This window comes from Myxocyprinus asiaticus, chromosome 25 (genome assembly GCF_019703515.2).
Source record: "Myxocyprinus asiaticus isolate MX2 ecotype Aquarium Trade chromosome 25, UBuf_Myxa_2, whole genome shotgun sequence".
NCBI classification, from domain to species: domain Eukaryota; kingdom Metazoa; phylum Chordata; class Actinopteri; order Cypriniformes; family Catostomidae; genus Myxocyprinus; species Myxocyprinus asiaticus.
This window is the reverse complement of record NC_059368.1, coordinates 18022658-18040960: the sequence shown is the minus strand read 5'-3', so window position 1 is coordinate 18040960 and position 18303 is coordinate 18022658. Positions and strand designations below refer to the sequence as shown.

Here is an 18303-nt window from a genome sequence, read left to right as displayed (position 1 = left end):
TTAAACATGAACATGCCTCAAGCAGTAACACTAGACTAGACTTTGCCAGCCATAAAATACTTAAACTAAAATAAAAATTGAAAAGAGAAAACATTGAAAAAATGAAAACTAAACTAAAACTAACAGTCACAGAGTGAAAACTAAAAAAAAAAAAAAAAAAAACTACATTAAAAATTCCAACTTAGAATACTCCTGTTAAGGACAGGGCCATACTTTCAGTTTTCCCAACTGTGGTATTTGATTTTGTTTTTTAATATTTTGTTTCATTTGAAGAAAGCCCAAAAAAATCGGGCTTGCTTTTAATGTGACTGATTGGTAAGATTTAACTGAATAGGTGCATTTGATTTGCTCTCCTCTTATCTGTTGGCAGGTTTTTGTTCACAGACTATAACAGGTTATCCAGTGTGGGTGGGGAGACGTCCATGGCTGAAATGATCGCTACTCTCTCGGATGCCTGTGAGAGAGAGTTTGGCTTCCTGGCCACCAGACTTTTCAGAGTCTTCAAAACTGAGGACACTCAAGGCAAAGGCATCTTAACCATCTTTGAATATATCAGAGCTTAAACTCAGGTAGATCATGTTTGATTTGTTTTAGAAATCAATCTCTCATTTAATGATGTGACCATATCTACTCCCAGGTAAAAATAAGTGGAAGAAGACATGTTGCATCCCATCCTTTGTCATCTTCCTCTTCATCCTGGCCTGCTTGATTATGGGGATGGCCCTCTTGGCAGTCTTCAAGGTGGATGGGCAAAACCAGACAGTGAATGCAGTGCTGGTTTCCATGGCGAGTGTAGTTGGGTTGGTGCTGGTGCTTAAGTGCCGCACCTGGTGGCAGGTGACAGACTCAGTGCTTAACTCCCAGAGGAAGAGGCTGCACAGTGCCGCCAACAAGATGCACAAGCTGAAGAGTGAGGGCTTTATGAAGGTTTGTTTCACAGTAGCTTTTACCCTCCTGGAGCTATTTTGGGTAACCTACATAGCTACATAGAGACATACACAAGTGGTATACATACACAGGGTCATAGACAGTGCATTTTCTTCCACAGCTATAATTTGTTATGATTTGGTGGACAAATTGTCTAAAATTTAAAACGATCACCTACTTTTGACATTTTGGTGTTTGTGATACTACTTAGGTCTTGAAGAATGAAGTGGAGCTCATGGCTAAGATGGCCAAGACTATAGACGGCTTCACCCAGAACCAGACGCGTCTAGTCGTCATCATTGATGGTCTGGACTCCTGCGAACAGGACAAAGTACTACAGATGCTAGACACGGTGAGATAAAGCAGTTGTGGAGCCAGTTGCTATCTAGCCACTCTATCTAATTGTGTTCCTCTTACTCAACTGGTAGAGCATGGTGCTTTCAACATGATTCCCACTGAACACATAGACTGATAAGAATGTATACCACAAATGTATTGTCAAGTCACTTTGGATAATAGCTTTTGCCACATTCATAAATGTAATTGCCTGTTTAACTTTAGCAGAAGCACAATTCATAGGTTAAAACAGACATCCTTCTATTTCTCACTTGTCTCACTCTCAAGTTGCAATAAGCTATGAAATCTCTTTTTGCGATATAGATCACAAAAAACTGAAAGAAGTGATGTCATTAATTATTATAAATGAATGGTTTCTTAGAACTGGCTTTGCTGATTGTCTAACAAGGATTGGCCTTCCTCCACTTATTGAACTGACCTGTTGGTTGGCAGTAACCAACAACATGCCTTATTCATTTAGTCAATTGCATTGAGATCTTGATAAGACTGACATTTATTTATTTTTCCAACCTAAGTGTTCTTAGTGGTCTTCTTGCCCTAAATGTGATTATACATTTAAAGAACAGTAATAATGGGTTTCTAATGTACTGTGTCTGATGTATTGATTAGGGAACTAGCGCATGTCAAGTTATTGTTGGCTTAAGTAAGTTCTTAAGATGATACATGTGTTTGTATAAAAATCACAAAAGTTTGATAATGTTGAATTTTAGACACTCAGTGATGTGCAACTTTTGAGGCCTACAACAAAGAACCTTTTTTGGATTTGTCCTCCTGATTAGGTGAGGGTGCTGTTCTCCAAGGGTCCCTTCATCTCTGTCTTTGCCAGTGACCCTCACATCATCATCAAAGCCATAAACCAGAACCTCAACAGCGTGCTGCGGGACTCCAACATCAACGGCCATGACTACATGCGCAACATTGTCCACCTGCCCGTGTTCCTCAACAGCCGAGGCCTCAGCAGTGCAAAGAAGATGTGTACGCCCATTCCTGCTAATGGAGAGATGGGGAATTCTGAGGGTTTGTCTCTTACTTGTTTTAAATCCAATGGACCTTATTCAGAGGAGTGCTGTAATTAATATTTTGATGGGAATGAAAATGAGGCTGTGAGAGAGAGAGTCTGTTCAATGTTGTTGTCAGTTGTTGTCTATGACTCCGGTTGGCAAAAAAACTCCAGAAAACATGTTGTGAAAATTAGGCGTGACCTAGGAACTTTATACAGCGAATGCCATTAAAGAGGCTGCAAGTCTGTTCTTCACAGCGTTGTTTTCATCCGTTTAAAATTCAATATGTTGTCTACCTGGACTTCGGTCTGTTGGCCATTAAAATTAAGTCTGTAAATATACTTCCCTGTGCATTTGATTTTCAAATTGTAGCCAAATATGTTATATCCTCTGTCTTTCTTCAAGATTTCCCAACAACATATTTAAAGAGCAACAATGTCTTATTTTATTATTTTGTTTCATTACACTATAGGCTGGCATGAGGAGTTGGACAGAAAACTGTCTCAGAACAGCCTGGGTGAACAGACAAAGTTTAGCAGTAAGACCACTCTAAACCGCAGGGTAAGTTGAATGAAAATGCTCCTTTTTTCAGTCAACTAAAGGCCACGTCTGCTGAAGGGCAAGCAGTTGTCTACAGCTATGTTCATAGGGCTGTGTATATGACTTTATTAATAACCTAATGTTAATAGTCATGTGAGATTTAGCTGGCTTTTGTAGTTGTACCATTTGGCCAAATTTGAAGCCAAATTTAATCCAATTTGATCCCCCCATTAGGTTTAGTATCTGCACTTGATATGCAATTTGTCTCATTGTAGTGTAATCCAATGATGGTAATGTAATAACATGTTCTGCCATGTCATGTGGTAATATCACACAATGTTTCCAAAATGTCTCCCTTGACCTTTTCCCTCCATTTATTCTATAAAGTCATGGATTTCAATGGTAAACAATATTTAAATGTAACCTAGCTCATCTCTCTTCAGGATACTTACCGGCGTAGACAGATGCAGAGGTCAGTCACACGTCAGATGTCCTTTGACCTCACCAAACTACTAGTCACTGAGGACTGGTTCAGTGACATCAGCCCTCAGACTATGAGGAGACTTCTCAACATTGTGTCTGTCACAGGTCAGTATTCAAGCTTTAAGGGTTTTATTGTATTGAATATTCATTTTTTATTTTTTAGTTCACAAAGTTAGGTAATCGATAAAATCAAGGTGTTCCCACAGTCTTAGAACAGCGTTTCCCAAACAGGGTGCCATGGCATGAAAGGTCATGGAAATCTCTATAGTGATTATATGTGATGTGCACTATTATATGTACTCTTGTATAGAGTAAAACTTGCTCACAAGCTGTGTTAATGTCCGATTTGTGAGCAAATGTTTTTTGTTGTTGAGTAAAACCAGTCAAACCAGTTCACAAAAATTCATATAAATAATTCGGTAGTGATTTCATTAGCCTGAATTTTGATGATTTCTTTTAATACTTATACCATATTTGCAAATGACTAGAAAGGTCATGGAGGGTTCATTTTAATTCATGGGTCAAAAAGTGGACATTTAGAAACAAAATTAAAAAATCTAAACACTGCTCTTTTATGTCCTCTTGTTCAGGCCGCTTGCTGAGGGCCAACCAGATAAGTTTTAATTGGGACCGGCTTGCATCTTGGATTAACCTAACCGAGCAGTGGCCATATCGCACATCCTGGCTCATACTCTACCTGGAGGAGACAGATGGCATCCCATATCAAACTACTCTGAAAGCCGTCTATGAAAGGTAAGGTGTTTTAAAGAAACAGTAATGCTAACACTAACATAATCCTGTAGCATGTGCAGATCTTTAGAAAACAAGATTTTATTTGACATTGAAATTATTTGACATTTCATTTATCACCACAGGCATTATCAAAGTAGTTTTACATATATTTTTTAAATTCCAGTAAAAATGAGGTAAACTCTTACACACCGATCAAGAAACCTGATCATTGTGAAACTTTCAAAAAAAGTATTTTGTCAATGTAATCTTGCGTAACACTTTTAGTCCTGAACAATTGTTTCATTTCATTTTTTTTTTTCATTTTTGCATGTAGTTTGTCAGATAGCCCATTAGGGTCTTAGAAAAATGTCTCCATTGGGAGGCTTCCTGGAAACAAATAATGGGAGGCCACAGAATTTCGGATTAAGCCAAGGAAAGCAGCCCCAGATCATTAGATAGGCTTCCCTATGGTGATTAGTCAGATTATGCTATTCATGCAAGACTTGTCTCATTGCACAGATACTGTCATATCATCAGGGGAAAGTTACCCTTGAAATATACTAACATTGTTTACTTCTTTATATACACTTTGTACCATCCCAACAATGGAAAACAATCCATCCAATATTTGATCCTTATTGTACCCAAACATTAACAGAGAAGCCAATGTATCCACAGTATGGGTGTATTCTGACATTTTGAGGGGTTTAAAGAACATTTCTTAAAACCCTTAGGTCTGCTTAAGTGGAAACATATGAATTTTGTGATTTTATTAAGAGGTTTGGCCTCAAACATCAGTAATATTGCTGTATTGTGTGTTGACACTGGCGGTCTACACACTTCTTCCACTCTAAAAGCAGTCCATGCCCCAGGAACACAAAATGAAATGAAGATATTATGCTGCTCATGCTGAGTTATATTAGCATCATTTCCATTTTCAGTAAAACCATCACTGTATTTGTTTTATCTGGCAAGGCTAGATATAATTTATGCCAGGGTATGTAAAAGCCAGCCATTCTCACAAAACCTGCATTGTTTTAGCTAAAGCGTCATGGCTGCTCCACATATGCAAAAGTAACTTTAACAAACCTTAAAAATATTATTATTGTCTCATGTTTTTATATACTCCCTGACAGAATCTCCAAGAATATTCCAACCACTAAAGATGTGGAGCCATTGCTGGAGATAGATGGAGATGCACGAAGCTTTGAAGTGTTCCTTTCTTCCCGTACACCAGTGCTTGCAGCTCGGGACATCCGCACCTTCCTCCCCTGCACGGTTAATTTAGATCCAAAACTCAGAGAGATCATTGCAGGTAAATGTCTCTCTTTAAATGTATTTTGTTTGTTTAAACACATGTAGCTAGAACAATACTGATTTACATTAGCATTGTTAGCAAGTTAATGTAAACAATTTTTAGGGTGAAGTGTCAAGTTTTTGCACCTTTCATGTTACCAATCGGAATTGCCGAAATAATTACTCTTTTTAAACTATTTTTCCGAACATTACCTCCATCTTCCATTGATTGGTCAAACAGATAGTCCCGCCCAAAACTCGATCCATTGGTTGAGCCAACAGTGTTGTGTTGAGGTGGTTAAACAGAGTCACAGCAGTGTTTCCTATTAATTATCTAATTTGTCCCGCCACAGTTTCATAATGAACCGAAAATATTTTTACAGTTCTCATAATAACATAAAAGATCTCTAACGGTGTGTGTTTTTCGCCATTGCTTCGGCAAAGCATCTCTCACTCCCAGTCAGTCTCCTCGCTTATGTCGACTGACATATCCGGCTGCTTGTCGTGAAAAACAATGTATAACGTATGTAACGTTATATCTAGCTAGCTAACGTTAGCTAATTATCTAACGTTAGCGTTATTAGCAGCGGATTTGACAACGTAACTATTTTCAGCATCTGAGGAGCAAGTTGGCTCATCATGTAACGTTAGGCTAATTTATAATGTTAACTAATCAAGTTGAAGTAACGTTACTGTTTTAAGCTTAATGTTTGTAGCGAAATCCACCACCAGATGAGGAGGAAACTGCTACAGAGGTAGCAAGCTAGGGTAGCTAGCATAGTTAGATGGCAAGTCAACAGCCAAACAGATTATTCATAGACTTTTGTCAAAAAATAAACTAACAGTGGAATTTTAACGTTACTTGTTTCTTTGTAGCAGAAAAGACAGCTTCTCCAGGTAGCAGGAGAGATAGCCTCCCCTGAGGGAGGGACAGCAGGTGATTATGACAGCAGAGAAAGGGGCAGTTGGTCAGAGTAGTTTCAGTTCAGTTTTTGAACTCTGTCTCGTTTACCATGCTTTGTGGGTGTGACTTTTTTGCCTTGTCATCACCATTCACATCTATACAACCAATATGTTTATGATTAAATTACTACTAGAGCACAAAATTGTTTACAAGAGCACAAAGTTCTTCATAGATCTTGATTTTGCTCTCAAAGTGCACTAGATTGATGCATTTAACTTTAAAATATACAAAATCTTCTTCCGGGGGAGCATGTCCCAGGACCCACCTAGAGGGTCCAGGTTCCACCCACCACAGTCTCACAAAATCCTGTGGGAAACACTGAACAATGGTTACACTTTATAGGGAAATCAACCTATAAATGGCTTACTTACAGTTTTCTCTTCATATTAACCCTTATGTTGTGGTCTGGTCATTTTGACCCAGATGACTTTTTTCTTACGATTTTTTTGTTTGTACTTAATCCAACTGGAATAAAATTGCTTGACTTTTGTTCACATATGGTATCTAAAAACACACAAAAAATTGGACCATTTTCTTCACATTTTTTTGGTTTAATTTCACTTTGTTACACTTGTGTTCCCGGTCAGAAATGACCGGCCATTGGAAAGGAATGGATTAGACTACAAAATACAGAAATTGTTCAAGATAATCCCAATCCTTTAGATGAGCACATATGTGGATGTGTGTTTGCACACACAAAGCCCTCGCACTTGTGTACATACACAACACACACACAATGTGTGTTGAGTGCCCTTTTGTGCATCGTCTTTCCATGTACACACTTTAGAGCTCAACCGATATGGGATTTTTTAGACCGATACCGATTTTAGAGAGGGGAAAATTCACCGATTACCGATATGGTGACCGATATAGCAAATTTTTGAGCTGGAATGAAAACAGACCTTTTCTATGTGCATTGTGCACCGATTTTGCACCGATATGACTATGCAAAGGTACTCAGAAGGCTGCTTTCTTAAACAAATATTTTTATCAAAGAACATTTGACATTATTATTATACATATTATACATTAATAAAATAAATAAAAATCAGTACTGTATGTTTAGTATCAGTCAGTTGCTGACCATTTAAATAAAGAATAAATAAAAATACAATAAATAGCTAAATAAACATCAGGGGCCGGTTGCACCAGCCATATGTACGTTACAACTTAGCCTTGTTGTGGCATAAATGGGCACTAAGTCACAATTTATGCTCTACTAAATATTTGAGTGTTGTACCATTAAATTTAGGTAGAACGTAACCCTACGTATAAACTAAATATATACGGCAGCCTCCGACCAGGAGTAACTGATGGAATAAAAAGCAAACTCATTTAATGACATCAATGAGCTCATGTTTTGGTTGACGGGTATCAGTCCTTTCGACATATATGATGGTGTTGGCATTTACACTCATTTACATTTACGAGAGAGAGAAAAAAACGTACTTTTAAGGGGCTCTTCAGCATGAAACCATTCTAACAGTGCAGTTTTTAGGGTGCGTCACCCGTTGTCAAGTTTCAACACATTCAAAATATATATAATATATTAAAATGAATAAATGTCTGTTTATCCAGCCTGTTGTATTAGTATTTATCACCCCTCATTTATTTTAGATACAGTTCCTATATATTATTATTTACACAGGGCAAATATACTATTTATTAAATATACTTTTATTACGTATCCTATTTTAATGTCTGGAAAACCAGACTTTTAGATATTATATTTTGTAAATGCAACGACTGGGAATGTTTGGTTGAAGGGGGTACCAAACTGTGGGGTACCAAACTGGTGAATACATGTTTACACGCTGACAAGGTATGAAAGTAGCTACATGGTTAGCTAGTTAGCTGTAAGCTTGTTGCCACGGAGAGTAAAAGATGGACTTTATTTACTTTCCAGCATTGTGTCTCACCAACTAGGTAACAGCAAAGCGTGAATTCAACACTCACCACACGCAATCCACTACCGCACCGTTGTCTGCTGAGCTGCAAAAAGATGCTCTGATGTTTACCTTTCAATCTGCTACATTACTTACTGCACTGACAAACTATAGTTGGCTAACAGCAAACAGACATGAGTGACATGGTTGTCAGGGACAGGACTAATTATATTATTAGTTATATAAAATGATAGGGTCATTTTCCAGTATGTATTTCACAAACTAGTTAGCAATTTAACGAGAAGAGATCTCCTCAAATCCACACCGTTTAACTCCGCCCTGTCTGCAGAGCCACCGTCTGCTCAGTCAGCTCTGTAAACAATGGATGGAGTCGGAGCACGCTCTGCTGGACAAACTATGTTATGAAACCAATTCTAAAGCATAGTTTTCTGCATTATATGTTCTGAAAAAAGTTTTTTATATACCGATATATCGGTGAAAGGCTAATATCGGCCGATAATATTGGTCGGGCACTAACACACTTTGTGGAATATTTCAAGATCTACTTATACATAGAACATAGGGGGCAGTGGTGGCTCAGCGGTTAAGGCTCTGGGTTACTGATCAGAAGGTTGGGGGCTCAAGCCCCAGCACCACTAAGATGCCACTGTTGGGCCCTTGAGCAAGGCCCTTGACCCTATCTGCTCCAGGGGCGCCGTATCATGGCTGACCCTGCACTCTGGGATATGTGAAAAAGAAGAATTTCACTGTATATGTGCAAATGTGTAATGTGTGATAAATAAAGAAAATTATTAATTTATTATAGACAATGACATATTGTAACTTACAGCAGACTGTTCCGATTAAAACGAGCCCAAACACAACATAATATGATGTTTCAGGAAGTAATAAGCAAAAATATGACAAAGCCACCCCTGTTTAGTATATAAATGTGTGTCAGTGGGAATTTCATACACTAGTACTCACTGCAGTTTGGCCTCTATTGTGAAACAAATTTGCTTATTGCATTCTACTAATTGAGACTTTTCCAATGATGTATAACACATGGCTATATCATCTTTTATATGGTTTAACCAATTCTGAATATACAGTGCATTCAAATTCAAAGTATTCAGACCCCTTTATTTTTTTCACATTTTGTTATGTTGCAGCCTTATGCTAAAATGCTTTAAATTATTTATTTATTTTTTCACATCAATCTACACTATACCCCATAATGACAAAACAAAAACCAGATTTTTGATAACTTTGCAAATTTATTAAAAAGAAAATCTCAAAAATATCACATTGACATAAGGATTCAGACCCTTAACTCAATACTTAGTTGAAGCACCTTTGGCAGTGATTACAGCCTCAAGCCTTTTTGGGTATGATGCGACAAGCTTTGCACACCTGGATTTGGTGATTTTTCTGACATTCTTCTCTGCAGATCCTCTAAAGTTCTGTCAGGTTGGATGGGGACCGTCGGTGGACAGTCATTTTCAGGTCTGTCCAGAGGTGTTCGATTGGGTTCAAGTCTGGGCTCTGGCTGGGCCACTCAAGGACGTTCACAGAGTTGTCCCTAAGCCTCTCTTGCATTATCTTGGCTGTGTGCTTAGGGTCATTATCCTGTTGGAAGCTGAACCTTCATCCCTGTCTGAGGTCCCGACCAGTTTTGCTCACTTAATGAAAAACTGGACCAGTTTTTCATTAAGGATATCTCTGTATTTTGCTGCGTTTAGCTTTCCTTCAACCCTGACCAGTCCCCCAGTCCCTGCTACTGAAAAACACCCTCACAGCATGATGCTACCTACCACCATGCTTCACTGTTGGGATGGCATTGTGCAGGTGATGAGCGATGCCTGGTTTCCTCCAGACATGATGCTTGGAATTGAGGCCAAACAGTTCAATCTTCATTTCATCAGACCAGAGAATCTTGTTTCTCACAGTCTGAGAGTCCTTTAGGTTCTTTTTTGCAAATTCCAATGGGACTTTCATGCATCTTACACTGAGGAGAGGCTTCCTTCTGGTCACTCTGCCATAAAGCCGATTGGTGGAGTGTTGCAGTGATGGTTATCCTTCTGCAGGTTTCTCCCATATCCATACATGACCTCTGGAGCTCAACCAGAGTGACCATTGGGTTCTTGGTCACCTCTCTTACCAAGACCCTTCTCCCCGAATTGTTCAGTTTGGCTGGGCAGCCAGCTCTAGGAAGAGTCCTGGTGTTGTTACAAATGTCTTCCATTTAACAGTTATGGAGGCCATTGTGCTCTTGAGAACATTCAATGCAGCCTAATGTTTTTTGTTTTGTTTTGTTTTTTTGCCTTCCCCAGATCTGTGCCTCGACACAGTCCTGTCTCTGAGCTCTGCAGGCAGTTCCTTTGACCTCATGGCTTGGTTTTTGCTCTGATATGCATTTTCAGCTGTGAGACCTTAAATAGACAGGTGTGTGCCTTTCCAAATCATGTCCAATCAATTTAATTTGCCACAGGTGACTCCAATCAAAGTGTAGAAACATCTCAAAGAAGATCTAGAGAAATGGGATGCACCTGAGCCAAATTTCAAGTGTCATAGCAAAGGGTCTGAATACTTATGCCAATGTGATATTTCAGTTTTTTATTTTTAATAAATTTGCAAAGTTATCAAAAATCTGGTTTTTGCTTTGTCATTATGGGGTATGGAGTGTAGATTGATATGGAAAAAACAAATGTAAAGCATTTTAGCATAAAGCTGCAACATAACAAAATGTGAAAAAATGAAGGGGTCTGATTAACTTATGAATGCACTGTATTTTTTATGATAACAAATTAGCAAATGATGAGAATGAAACAGTTCTTATTTGTCAGCAAATTAAAAAGCAATATTTAATAATTGGTTGTATCATCTACAGTTGTGCTCAAAAGTTTGCATATCCTGGCAGAAATTGTGACATTTTGGCATTGATTTTGAAAATATGACTGATCATGCAAAAAAACTATCTTTTATTTAAGGATAGTGATCATATGAAGCCATTTATTATCGCATAGTTGTTAGGCTTCTTTTTAAATCATAATGATAACAGAAATCACCCAAATGGCCCTGACCAAAAGTTTACCTACCCTTGAATGTTTGGCCTTGTTACAGACACACAAGGTGACACACACAGGTTTAAATGGCAATTAAAGGTTAATTTCCCACACCTGTGGCTTTTTAAATTGCAATTAGTGTCTGTGTATAAATAGTCAATGAATTTGTTAGCTTTCACGTGGATGCACTGAGCAGGCTAGATACTGAGCCATGGGGAGCAGAAAAGAACTGTCAAAAGACCTGCATAACAAGGTAATGGAAATTTATAAAGATGGAAAAGGATATAAAAAGATATCCAAAGCCTTGAAAATGCCAGTCAGTACTGTTCAATCACTTATTAAGAAGTGGAACATTCAGAGATCTCTTGATACCAAGCCAAGGTCAGGTAGACCAAAAAGATTTCAGCCACAACTGCCAGAAGAATTGTTCGGGATACAAAGAAAAACCCGCAGGTAACCTCAGGAGAAATACAGGCTGCTCTGGAAAAAGATGGTGTGGTCGTTTCAAGGAGCACAATACTTGTTGACCCCTCTCCAAACATAGCGCTTATGGTTGTGACCATAAAGCTCTATTTTGGTATCGTCACTCCAAATTACAGTGTGCCAGAAGCTGTGAGGCATGTCAAGGTGTTTGTAACCGGGCTTTTTTGTGGCATTGGCTTCTTTCTTGCAACTCGACCATGCAGCTCATTTTTGTTCAAGTATTGTCGTATTGTGCTCCTTGAAACAACCACACCATCTTTTTCCAGAGCAGCCTGTATTTCTCTAGTGGTTACCTGTGGGTTTTTCTTTGTATCCTGAACAATTCTTCTGGCAGTTGTGGCTGAAATCTTTCTTGGTCTACCTGACCTTGGCTTGGTATCAAGAGATGCCTGAATTTTCCACTTCTTAATAAGTGATTGAACAGTACTGACTGGCATTTTCAAGGCTTTGGATATATTTTTATATCCTTTTTCCATCTTTATATAGTTCCATTACCTTGTTACACAGGTCTTTTGACAGTTCTTTTCTGCTCCCCATGGCTCAGTATCTAGCCTGCTCAGTGCATCCATGTGAGAGCTAACAAACTCATTGACAATTTATACACAGACACTAATTGCAATTTTAAAAGCCACAGGTGTGGGAAATTAACCTCTAATTGCCATTTAAACCTGTGTTTTTCACCTTGTTTGTCTGTAACAAGGCCAAACATTCGAGGGTATGTAAACTTTTGTGATTTCTGTTACCATTATGATATAAAAAGGAGCCAAACAACTATGCGATAATAAATGGCTTCATATGATCACTATCCTTAAATAAAAGACAGTTTTTTTTTTTGTTTTTTTTTGCATGATCAGTCCTATTTTCAAAATCAATGCCAATATTTCACAGTTTCTGCCAGGGTATGCAAACTTTTGAGCACAACTGTATATGCAGTGTAAAGTCCAGATTCTAAGCTTTAAAATGACACCTGTTTTGTTCAAATCAAGCAATTGATTATTAATTTATTATGTAATTATTATTATTATTATTCCCCCAGGGAGTGTCCTCCACTGGCCTTTAAGCTCAGTTCAATTATTCCTTCTATCAATAATAAAAAAAAAAAATAAAAATAAAAAAAAAAAATATATATGTGTTCAAAACCTGTCATAATTAAGTTGATAAAAAGATCTATTGCAAAATCTTGTGGTACTATACCGTATGCAATATGAGAGATTTATAAACAAGATTTATTAACAATCTTAATGGGCTGGTCATTTTTGACAGGGAGCACAAAACAAACACAGCACACGAGTTAAGCTGGGAAAAGGAGAAAGCAATTTTACAGTAAGAAATTATATACTTAATTTATATTAAAAGTATTAATTAGTTCACCTTTAAGTAAAACTGAAACTAACATTACATTTTTTTTTTTAATATTTTTGTATGTATTTTTGTAGCAAGCAGATAGTGTTTTTTCTTTTTTTTTTTTATCTGGTTAGAAAACACTGAGTTCACTTTGTATAGTATGTCTTGCACCAAATTGATGACAGCAGCTAGTTTACCTCAGTCATTTACTATTCAAAAGCATGAATTTCACAGTTTTTTCTGTATTTTCTATTCTTCTCTCAGATGTGCGTGCTGCCCGGGAGCAGATGAACATGAGTGGTGTCACCTATCCCACGCTGCCTTTGCAGGAGGGGCGCCCAGTATCAGTCTACAGTCAGCAGTCCTCGGCCTGCTCCCCTACTGCCTCCTTCAATGGCCCATATAACCCACCGGGTGTATCTCCTCAGCCCCACAGCGCCTATTTCAGCGGCATGGCTGGGCCACAACACCCATTCTACAACAGGGTGAGTGTGCCCAAATGGATAACATGCAAATTATAGTTTCAGATTAAGAGAGCGTATTCATATTTGCAAAACTTGCCTCTGATTCTTGCATTTGATTACATTCACTTTGTCTGAAGGCTCAGAAACTGTGTTTTGGTTGTAATTCATTTTTCTATTATTAGGAGCTCTGTTTCTCTGCTCTTTGTGGGACATTGAGGTGGAGTGGGTCCAGTTAAAACTGATAAATAGTGTCAAGCAAAGATTGATGACTCAACCGTGTTTTAGACTTAACTTTCCTCAGGGAGCTTTACCAGGCATGCCGTCTCGTTTAATAGATGAGGGAAGTCCCTTGGACAAGCACACACCTTAAAGTATTCCAGTCCCCATGCCAAACATTTTCCACATGCCCACCCAGACTATTTTTCATTCATCTCCCTGTTCTTGTGTTCCAATAATTGTTTTTCTTCATTTTATTGTCACTTTGTTTTTAATTTGTGTTTAGCCTTTTTTTTTTTTTTTTTTTTTTAAGCCCCCCCGATGTAATAAAATGAGGTGTTTATGTGGGTATACTACATGTTTATGCATATTACATCCCACCTAATGAACAACTTTAAAGGGATGACCTGCATGTTGTTCCTCACCCGTATGACTTTGTCCGTATGAGATGTCAGGAAAAATGTTAACCTAAGTCATCTTTCCTTTTTTTTTTTTTTTTTTTTTTTTTTTTTTAATGGAAAAAGATGCAATGAAAGTAAATGGTGACTGAGGCTAACAAGCTGCTATTTGTGCTCTACATAAAGAAGTCTTATGGGTTTGAAACAACATGAGGGTGAGTAAATGTTAACAGAATTTATTTTTGGGTAAATTTTCCCAATAGTCCCCTAAATGTTTGTGCATTTGAAGAGAGCATGTATTTGTGTTTGAGAAAATGAGAGTGAAAATGTGTGTTTGAGGGAGTGAGAGTGAATATGTGCTAGACACCTCATTATTTTACAGGTTTGCTTTTTCATATTTATGCTTTTCTGTTGTTTTCATTCCCTAAACTTTTTTTTTTTCCTCCACACTTGGTCTCCCAGCCATATTTCCCCCATCATCTATACCAGCTGCCACGGCAGTATGCTGGCAGCTCCCTCCCTGCTCATGTTCTTCCACGTCCATTCATTAAAACCAGCTTTCCCAGGGACTCTAGCAATGGACCCGTAAGTACCAGTCATGAACAATAGCTGCTAGATCTTCTAGTCCCTCTAAGATGTAGACATCTAAGATGATGTGTTTTTAGAGAGAGCATGGTATTAGTGTTAGATATTCTTGCAAGAGTTTTACCCGGTGATGTACTTTTCTTCCACAACTAACGCATAACTTTTGCCATGCAGATAATGTTTCCTTTTTTTAAACATGAATTTAAAGCTTCTCTACCTCTCTTAAAAATGTGTTGTAAAAATGTGTCATTATTAGGGCTGAGCGATTATATAGAATATTCACATTCAGTGCTCATGAAATATACTCATAATGATTTTTCTGGTGATATAAAATTAAGCAACATCATAAATATCACAATGATTTGAATGCACGTTTTGTTTGGCCATTAAGTTTCCTAAAGTCTCGCTAGACTAGTTTCACAATCCTTACTTGTAAAGACAGATGTTTCAGTAGCATCTCCGATCAGTAACAAAAGCAATGTTAGAGTTTGCAAATTTGATTTATTTCAGTGAATCTATAAAAACAAAATTGAAAAACATTTTGATTTTTTTTTTTTTATTTATTTATTTTTTTTTATAAAAAGTGTTTTTTAAAAACACAAGCTATTCTTTTGTATCATTAAAAAATCCTTTGGCAGTTTGCATATTTTAAAAATATTAATAATAATAAAAAAATAAAAATGATAAAAATCTATTAAAATAAAATTACTATTAAATAAAATATTAATTAAAAATAATACAAATCAGATTATCACAATTATTGATGCTTATTCGTTTTTATTGATATACTGTATTTGTGTATTTAAATGAAAATGATTATAATTAATTATTGTGTTCATTTAAGTTGGAAAAACATGCTTTGATTATTTTTATCTAGATTTATACCATATTTTTCTTCTTGCATTAAACATTTTGAATCTACTTTGCATCAGTTACTGTTTGGTTGGAAAGATGATTCCTCTGATTAAAGATAAATTGCCCTTGTAAGCAATTTTTAGAGAAAATACATACATATCAAGAAAGAAAGAAATTGAATATCATTAAAAGGATGAAAAATATTGATTTATATATTACTATTTATCACCCAGCCCTTGTCATAAACGTTTTGTTTTCACAGTTTTTATGTTGTTGATCCAGATAAAATCTAATGATATAATGCTTTCATTGATTTTCTAAGAGTGTAATGTATGACATAAATAGATGATCATATTCTTTATTCTAAACATATAGACAGTGTTCTGTATTTGGTACATTTAAGCTCCATTTGTGTGAGAATAGCAGCAACTTGCCAATGTTCACACATTTACTGCACTAGTGACGTCAAACACCAGCTGCCTTAATGTTCACCGGAGCCTTCCGCAGTCCATCAGTTCCCACATGCTATAGAGAATGACTCATCTGCTCCCTGTATAAACACTCTCTCTCCAGCCTTCTATCATCAACATGATTTGAATGTGGTTCCCTCACTATTTTCACCTCCTTTGTTTCTTCCTTCCTCTCCTCTCTCTCCTTAAGCAGGGTAAGGTACCATCTTTGAAAAAGAAGCAGGTACTGAATCCTTCTAGACTCGGCTTAAGTTCTGCTGCTCTGCTGATGCTGCCCCCCTCACACGCCTTCACAAACACACTAACACACTCTAGAGCTCTGAACACTGACACCCCAGCATGCACTGTGGGAAAATACAGTTATTTACACACTCACAGTGGGGAAGGAGGAAGTAAGGTGTTTGTGTATTGATGCCGAATGGAAAGTAAAAGGTGCAGTGGCCCCAAAAATTATTTGGACATTTTTGCCACATGTAGGTGTATGAATGGCTTTGCATTATATAACAAAATAATCTAAAAAAAATATGTTTGGTTTTACATTATAAAATAATAGATATGGTTGTCACACTTGTGGAACATGTAAATACTGTAGTTAATGTGATACTATGGTTACTTTGCTATGACACCTGTGTGAACTTGTGGGGAACTGATGTCATTCAGTACATCCACTAAAAATCACCTTGGCACTAGCTGGTTGGATGTAATGGCAAAAATGGCTCTGAAAATGTAAGTTAGTTCTGAGAGAAGCTGTGGCATCAATTGTTTAGAGATGCTACTTTGTTTAATATTTTGTTATATTTTTGCATTTTAAAATTTTAACTGTGGCTTAACTGCCCAAACATGTCCAAATATTTTTTGGGCCACTGTAACTGCTGACATGCAACATAATTTAGATGGTCACAAATCAAACTGGACTCAGTCTCCTTCCCCAGACTCCTCTCTTTCCCCTGCCACATGTTCCAGAAGGATCTCTCAAGCTTATCTCTTCATGAGATATTAAAAAGTCCCATCTGTGTCTTATCTGTACCCTTTTAGTTGTGGTAATGCATTTGTTTCAATGATGCCTGTTTACACAAAAGCCATTGAAAGATTTTGCTTCTCACATAGCGTGGCCTAAATGCTAAACTTTTTGGGGATTCTATCAGAGACAAATCTGACAGAGAACTTTAAATAGTTCAGAACCCAGGTGCCACATTCTGTATTTATAGTCCACATAGTGAGGTCACAACTTTTAGTTTTGTTATAATTAGACATTACTATTTGAAAGCTGCATAATACCAAATGTTAAGTTTTATGGTGGTGGATACAGCACTCCAGTACTAACAAACTCCGAGAGCAACTTCTTATATTATTAATTTCTTTTTCTTAGCAACTTATCGCTGTAGCTATACGTCATTATTTTGAAATAGTATAGGTCTCTTTGAAATCCTACCAACAGCAATACATTCTAAATACATTGCATACTTTCCTCTGCAGTCCTACCTCTTTTAGATCCCTCGCTTACTTGAATTTTAATTCAAGGCCTTTTCCAACTCCTTGGGTAGTTTGGACTCTTTTCTAACAATCTGCATGGTAATTAAAATCCCTTGTGAAAGCAGTCTTCAGAGACTTAAGAGAATTTGTTTTGCACACTGTTCTGATGTAGTTTAGTGGTACTAATTGTTCTGTATGGTCTGTTGTGTGTATCAGGGCTCTGCTTCCGTGGTGTCAGCCACCCCTTCAATTCTGCTTGGCTCAATGAGCACAGATGTTGTGTGCGAACGTGTCAGACTTATCGAAGGCATTGACCAGAGCATGATGGCTCAGTATACTGCCACCATTAAGAAGGTAAGATGTGGATACGAAATTGTACACTGAGAAAAAGAACATCTCACATAAAATTGTTTTGCACTAAATTCTCATTTTTGATTTCCCAGGCTAACATAAATGGCAGAGTTCTGTCTCAATGTAACCTTGATGAGCTGAAGAAAGAGATGAACATGAATTTTGGAGATTGGCAGCTTTTCAGGACAACGGTAAGTAGTTTTTCCTGAGTTATATCTACAATAACTTTTTTTGTTGTTTGTCTTGACCATGTGCAATAAAGTATGATGGAATATATTTGAATTATCTGAATTGTAATGTATTATAATATGTTATTTTATAGGCCTAAATCAGCACATCATATAATTAATTCGATAAACATTTTTTTATTGATTGACTGCCCTATATAATACAATACCTCAATGTTCACACTG

At 37.2% G+C, this 18303-nt stretch overlaps 1 protein-coding gene across 8 annotated transcripts in view; it reads left to right on the top strand.

Annotated features, from left to right (window-relative positions):
* Positions 1-18303, top strand: part of LOC127416485 (kinase D-interacting substrate of 220 kDa B) — a 31937-nt gene that overhangs the window by 10238 nt on the left and 3396 nt on the right. Inside the window, exons 16-28 of one of the 8 annotated variants that reach the window (XM_051655880.1) lie at positions 371-528; positions 638-927; positions 1139-1279; positions 2064-2301; positions 2758-2846; positions 3269-3413; positions 3899-4061; positions 5177-5355; positions 13343-13563; positions 14619-14741; positions 16260-16289; positions 17756-17893; positions 17983-18081. In XM_051655880.1, the coding sequence (XP_051511840.1) occupies positions 371-528; positions 638-927; positions 1139-1279; positions 2064-2301; positions 2758-2846; positions 3269-3413; positions 3899-4061; positions 5177-5355; positions 13343-13563; positions 14619-14741; positions 16260-16289; positions 17756-17893; positions 17983-18081 (2014 nt within the window). The other 7 variants (XM_051655879.1, XM_051655881.1, XR_007893114.1 and 4 more) reach the window with 7 other exon arrangements.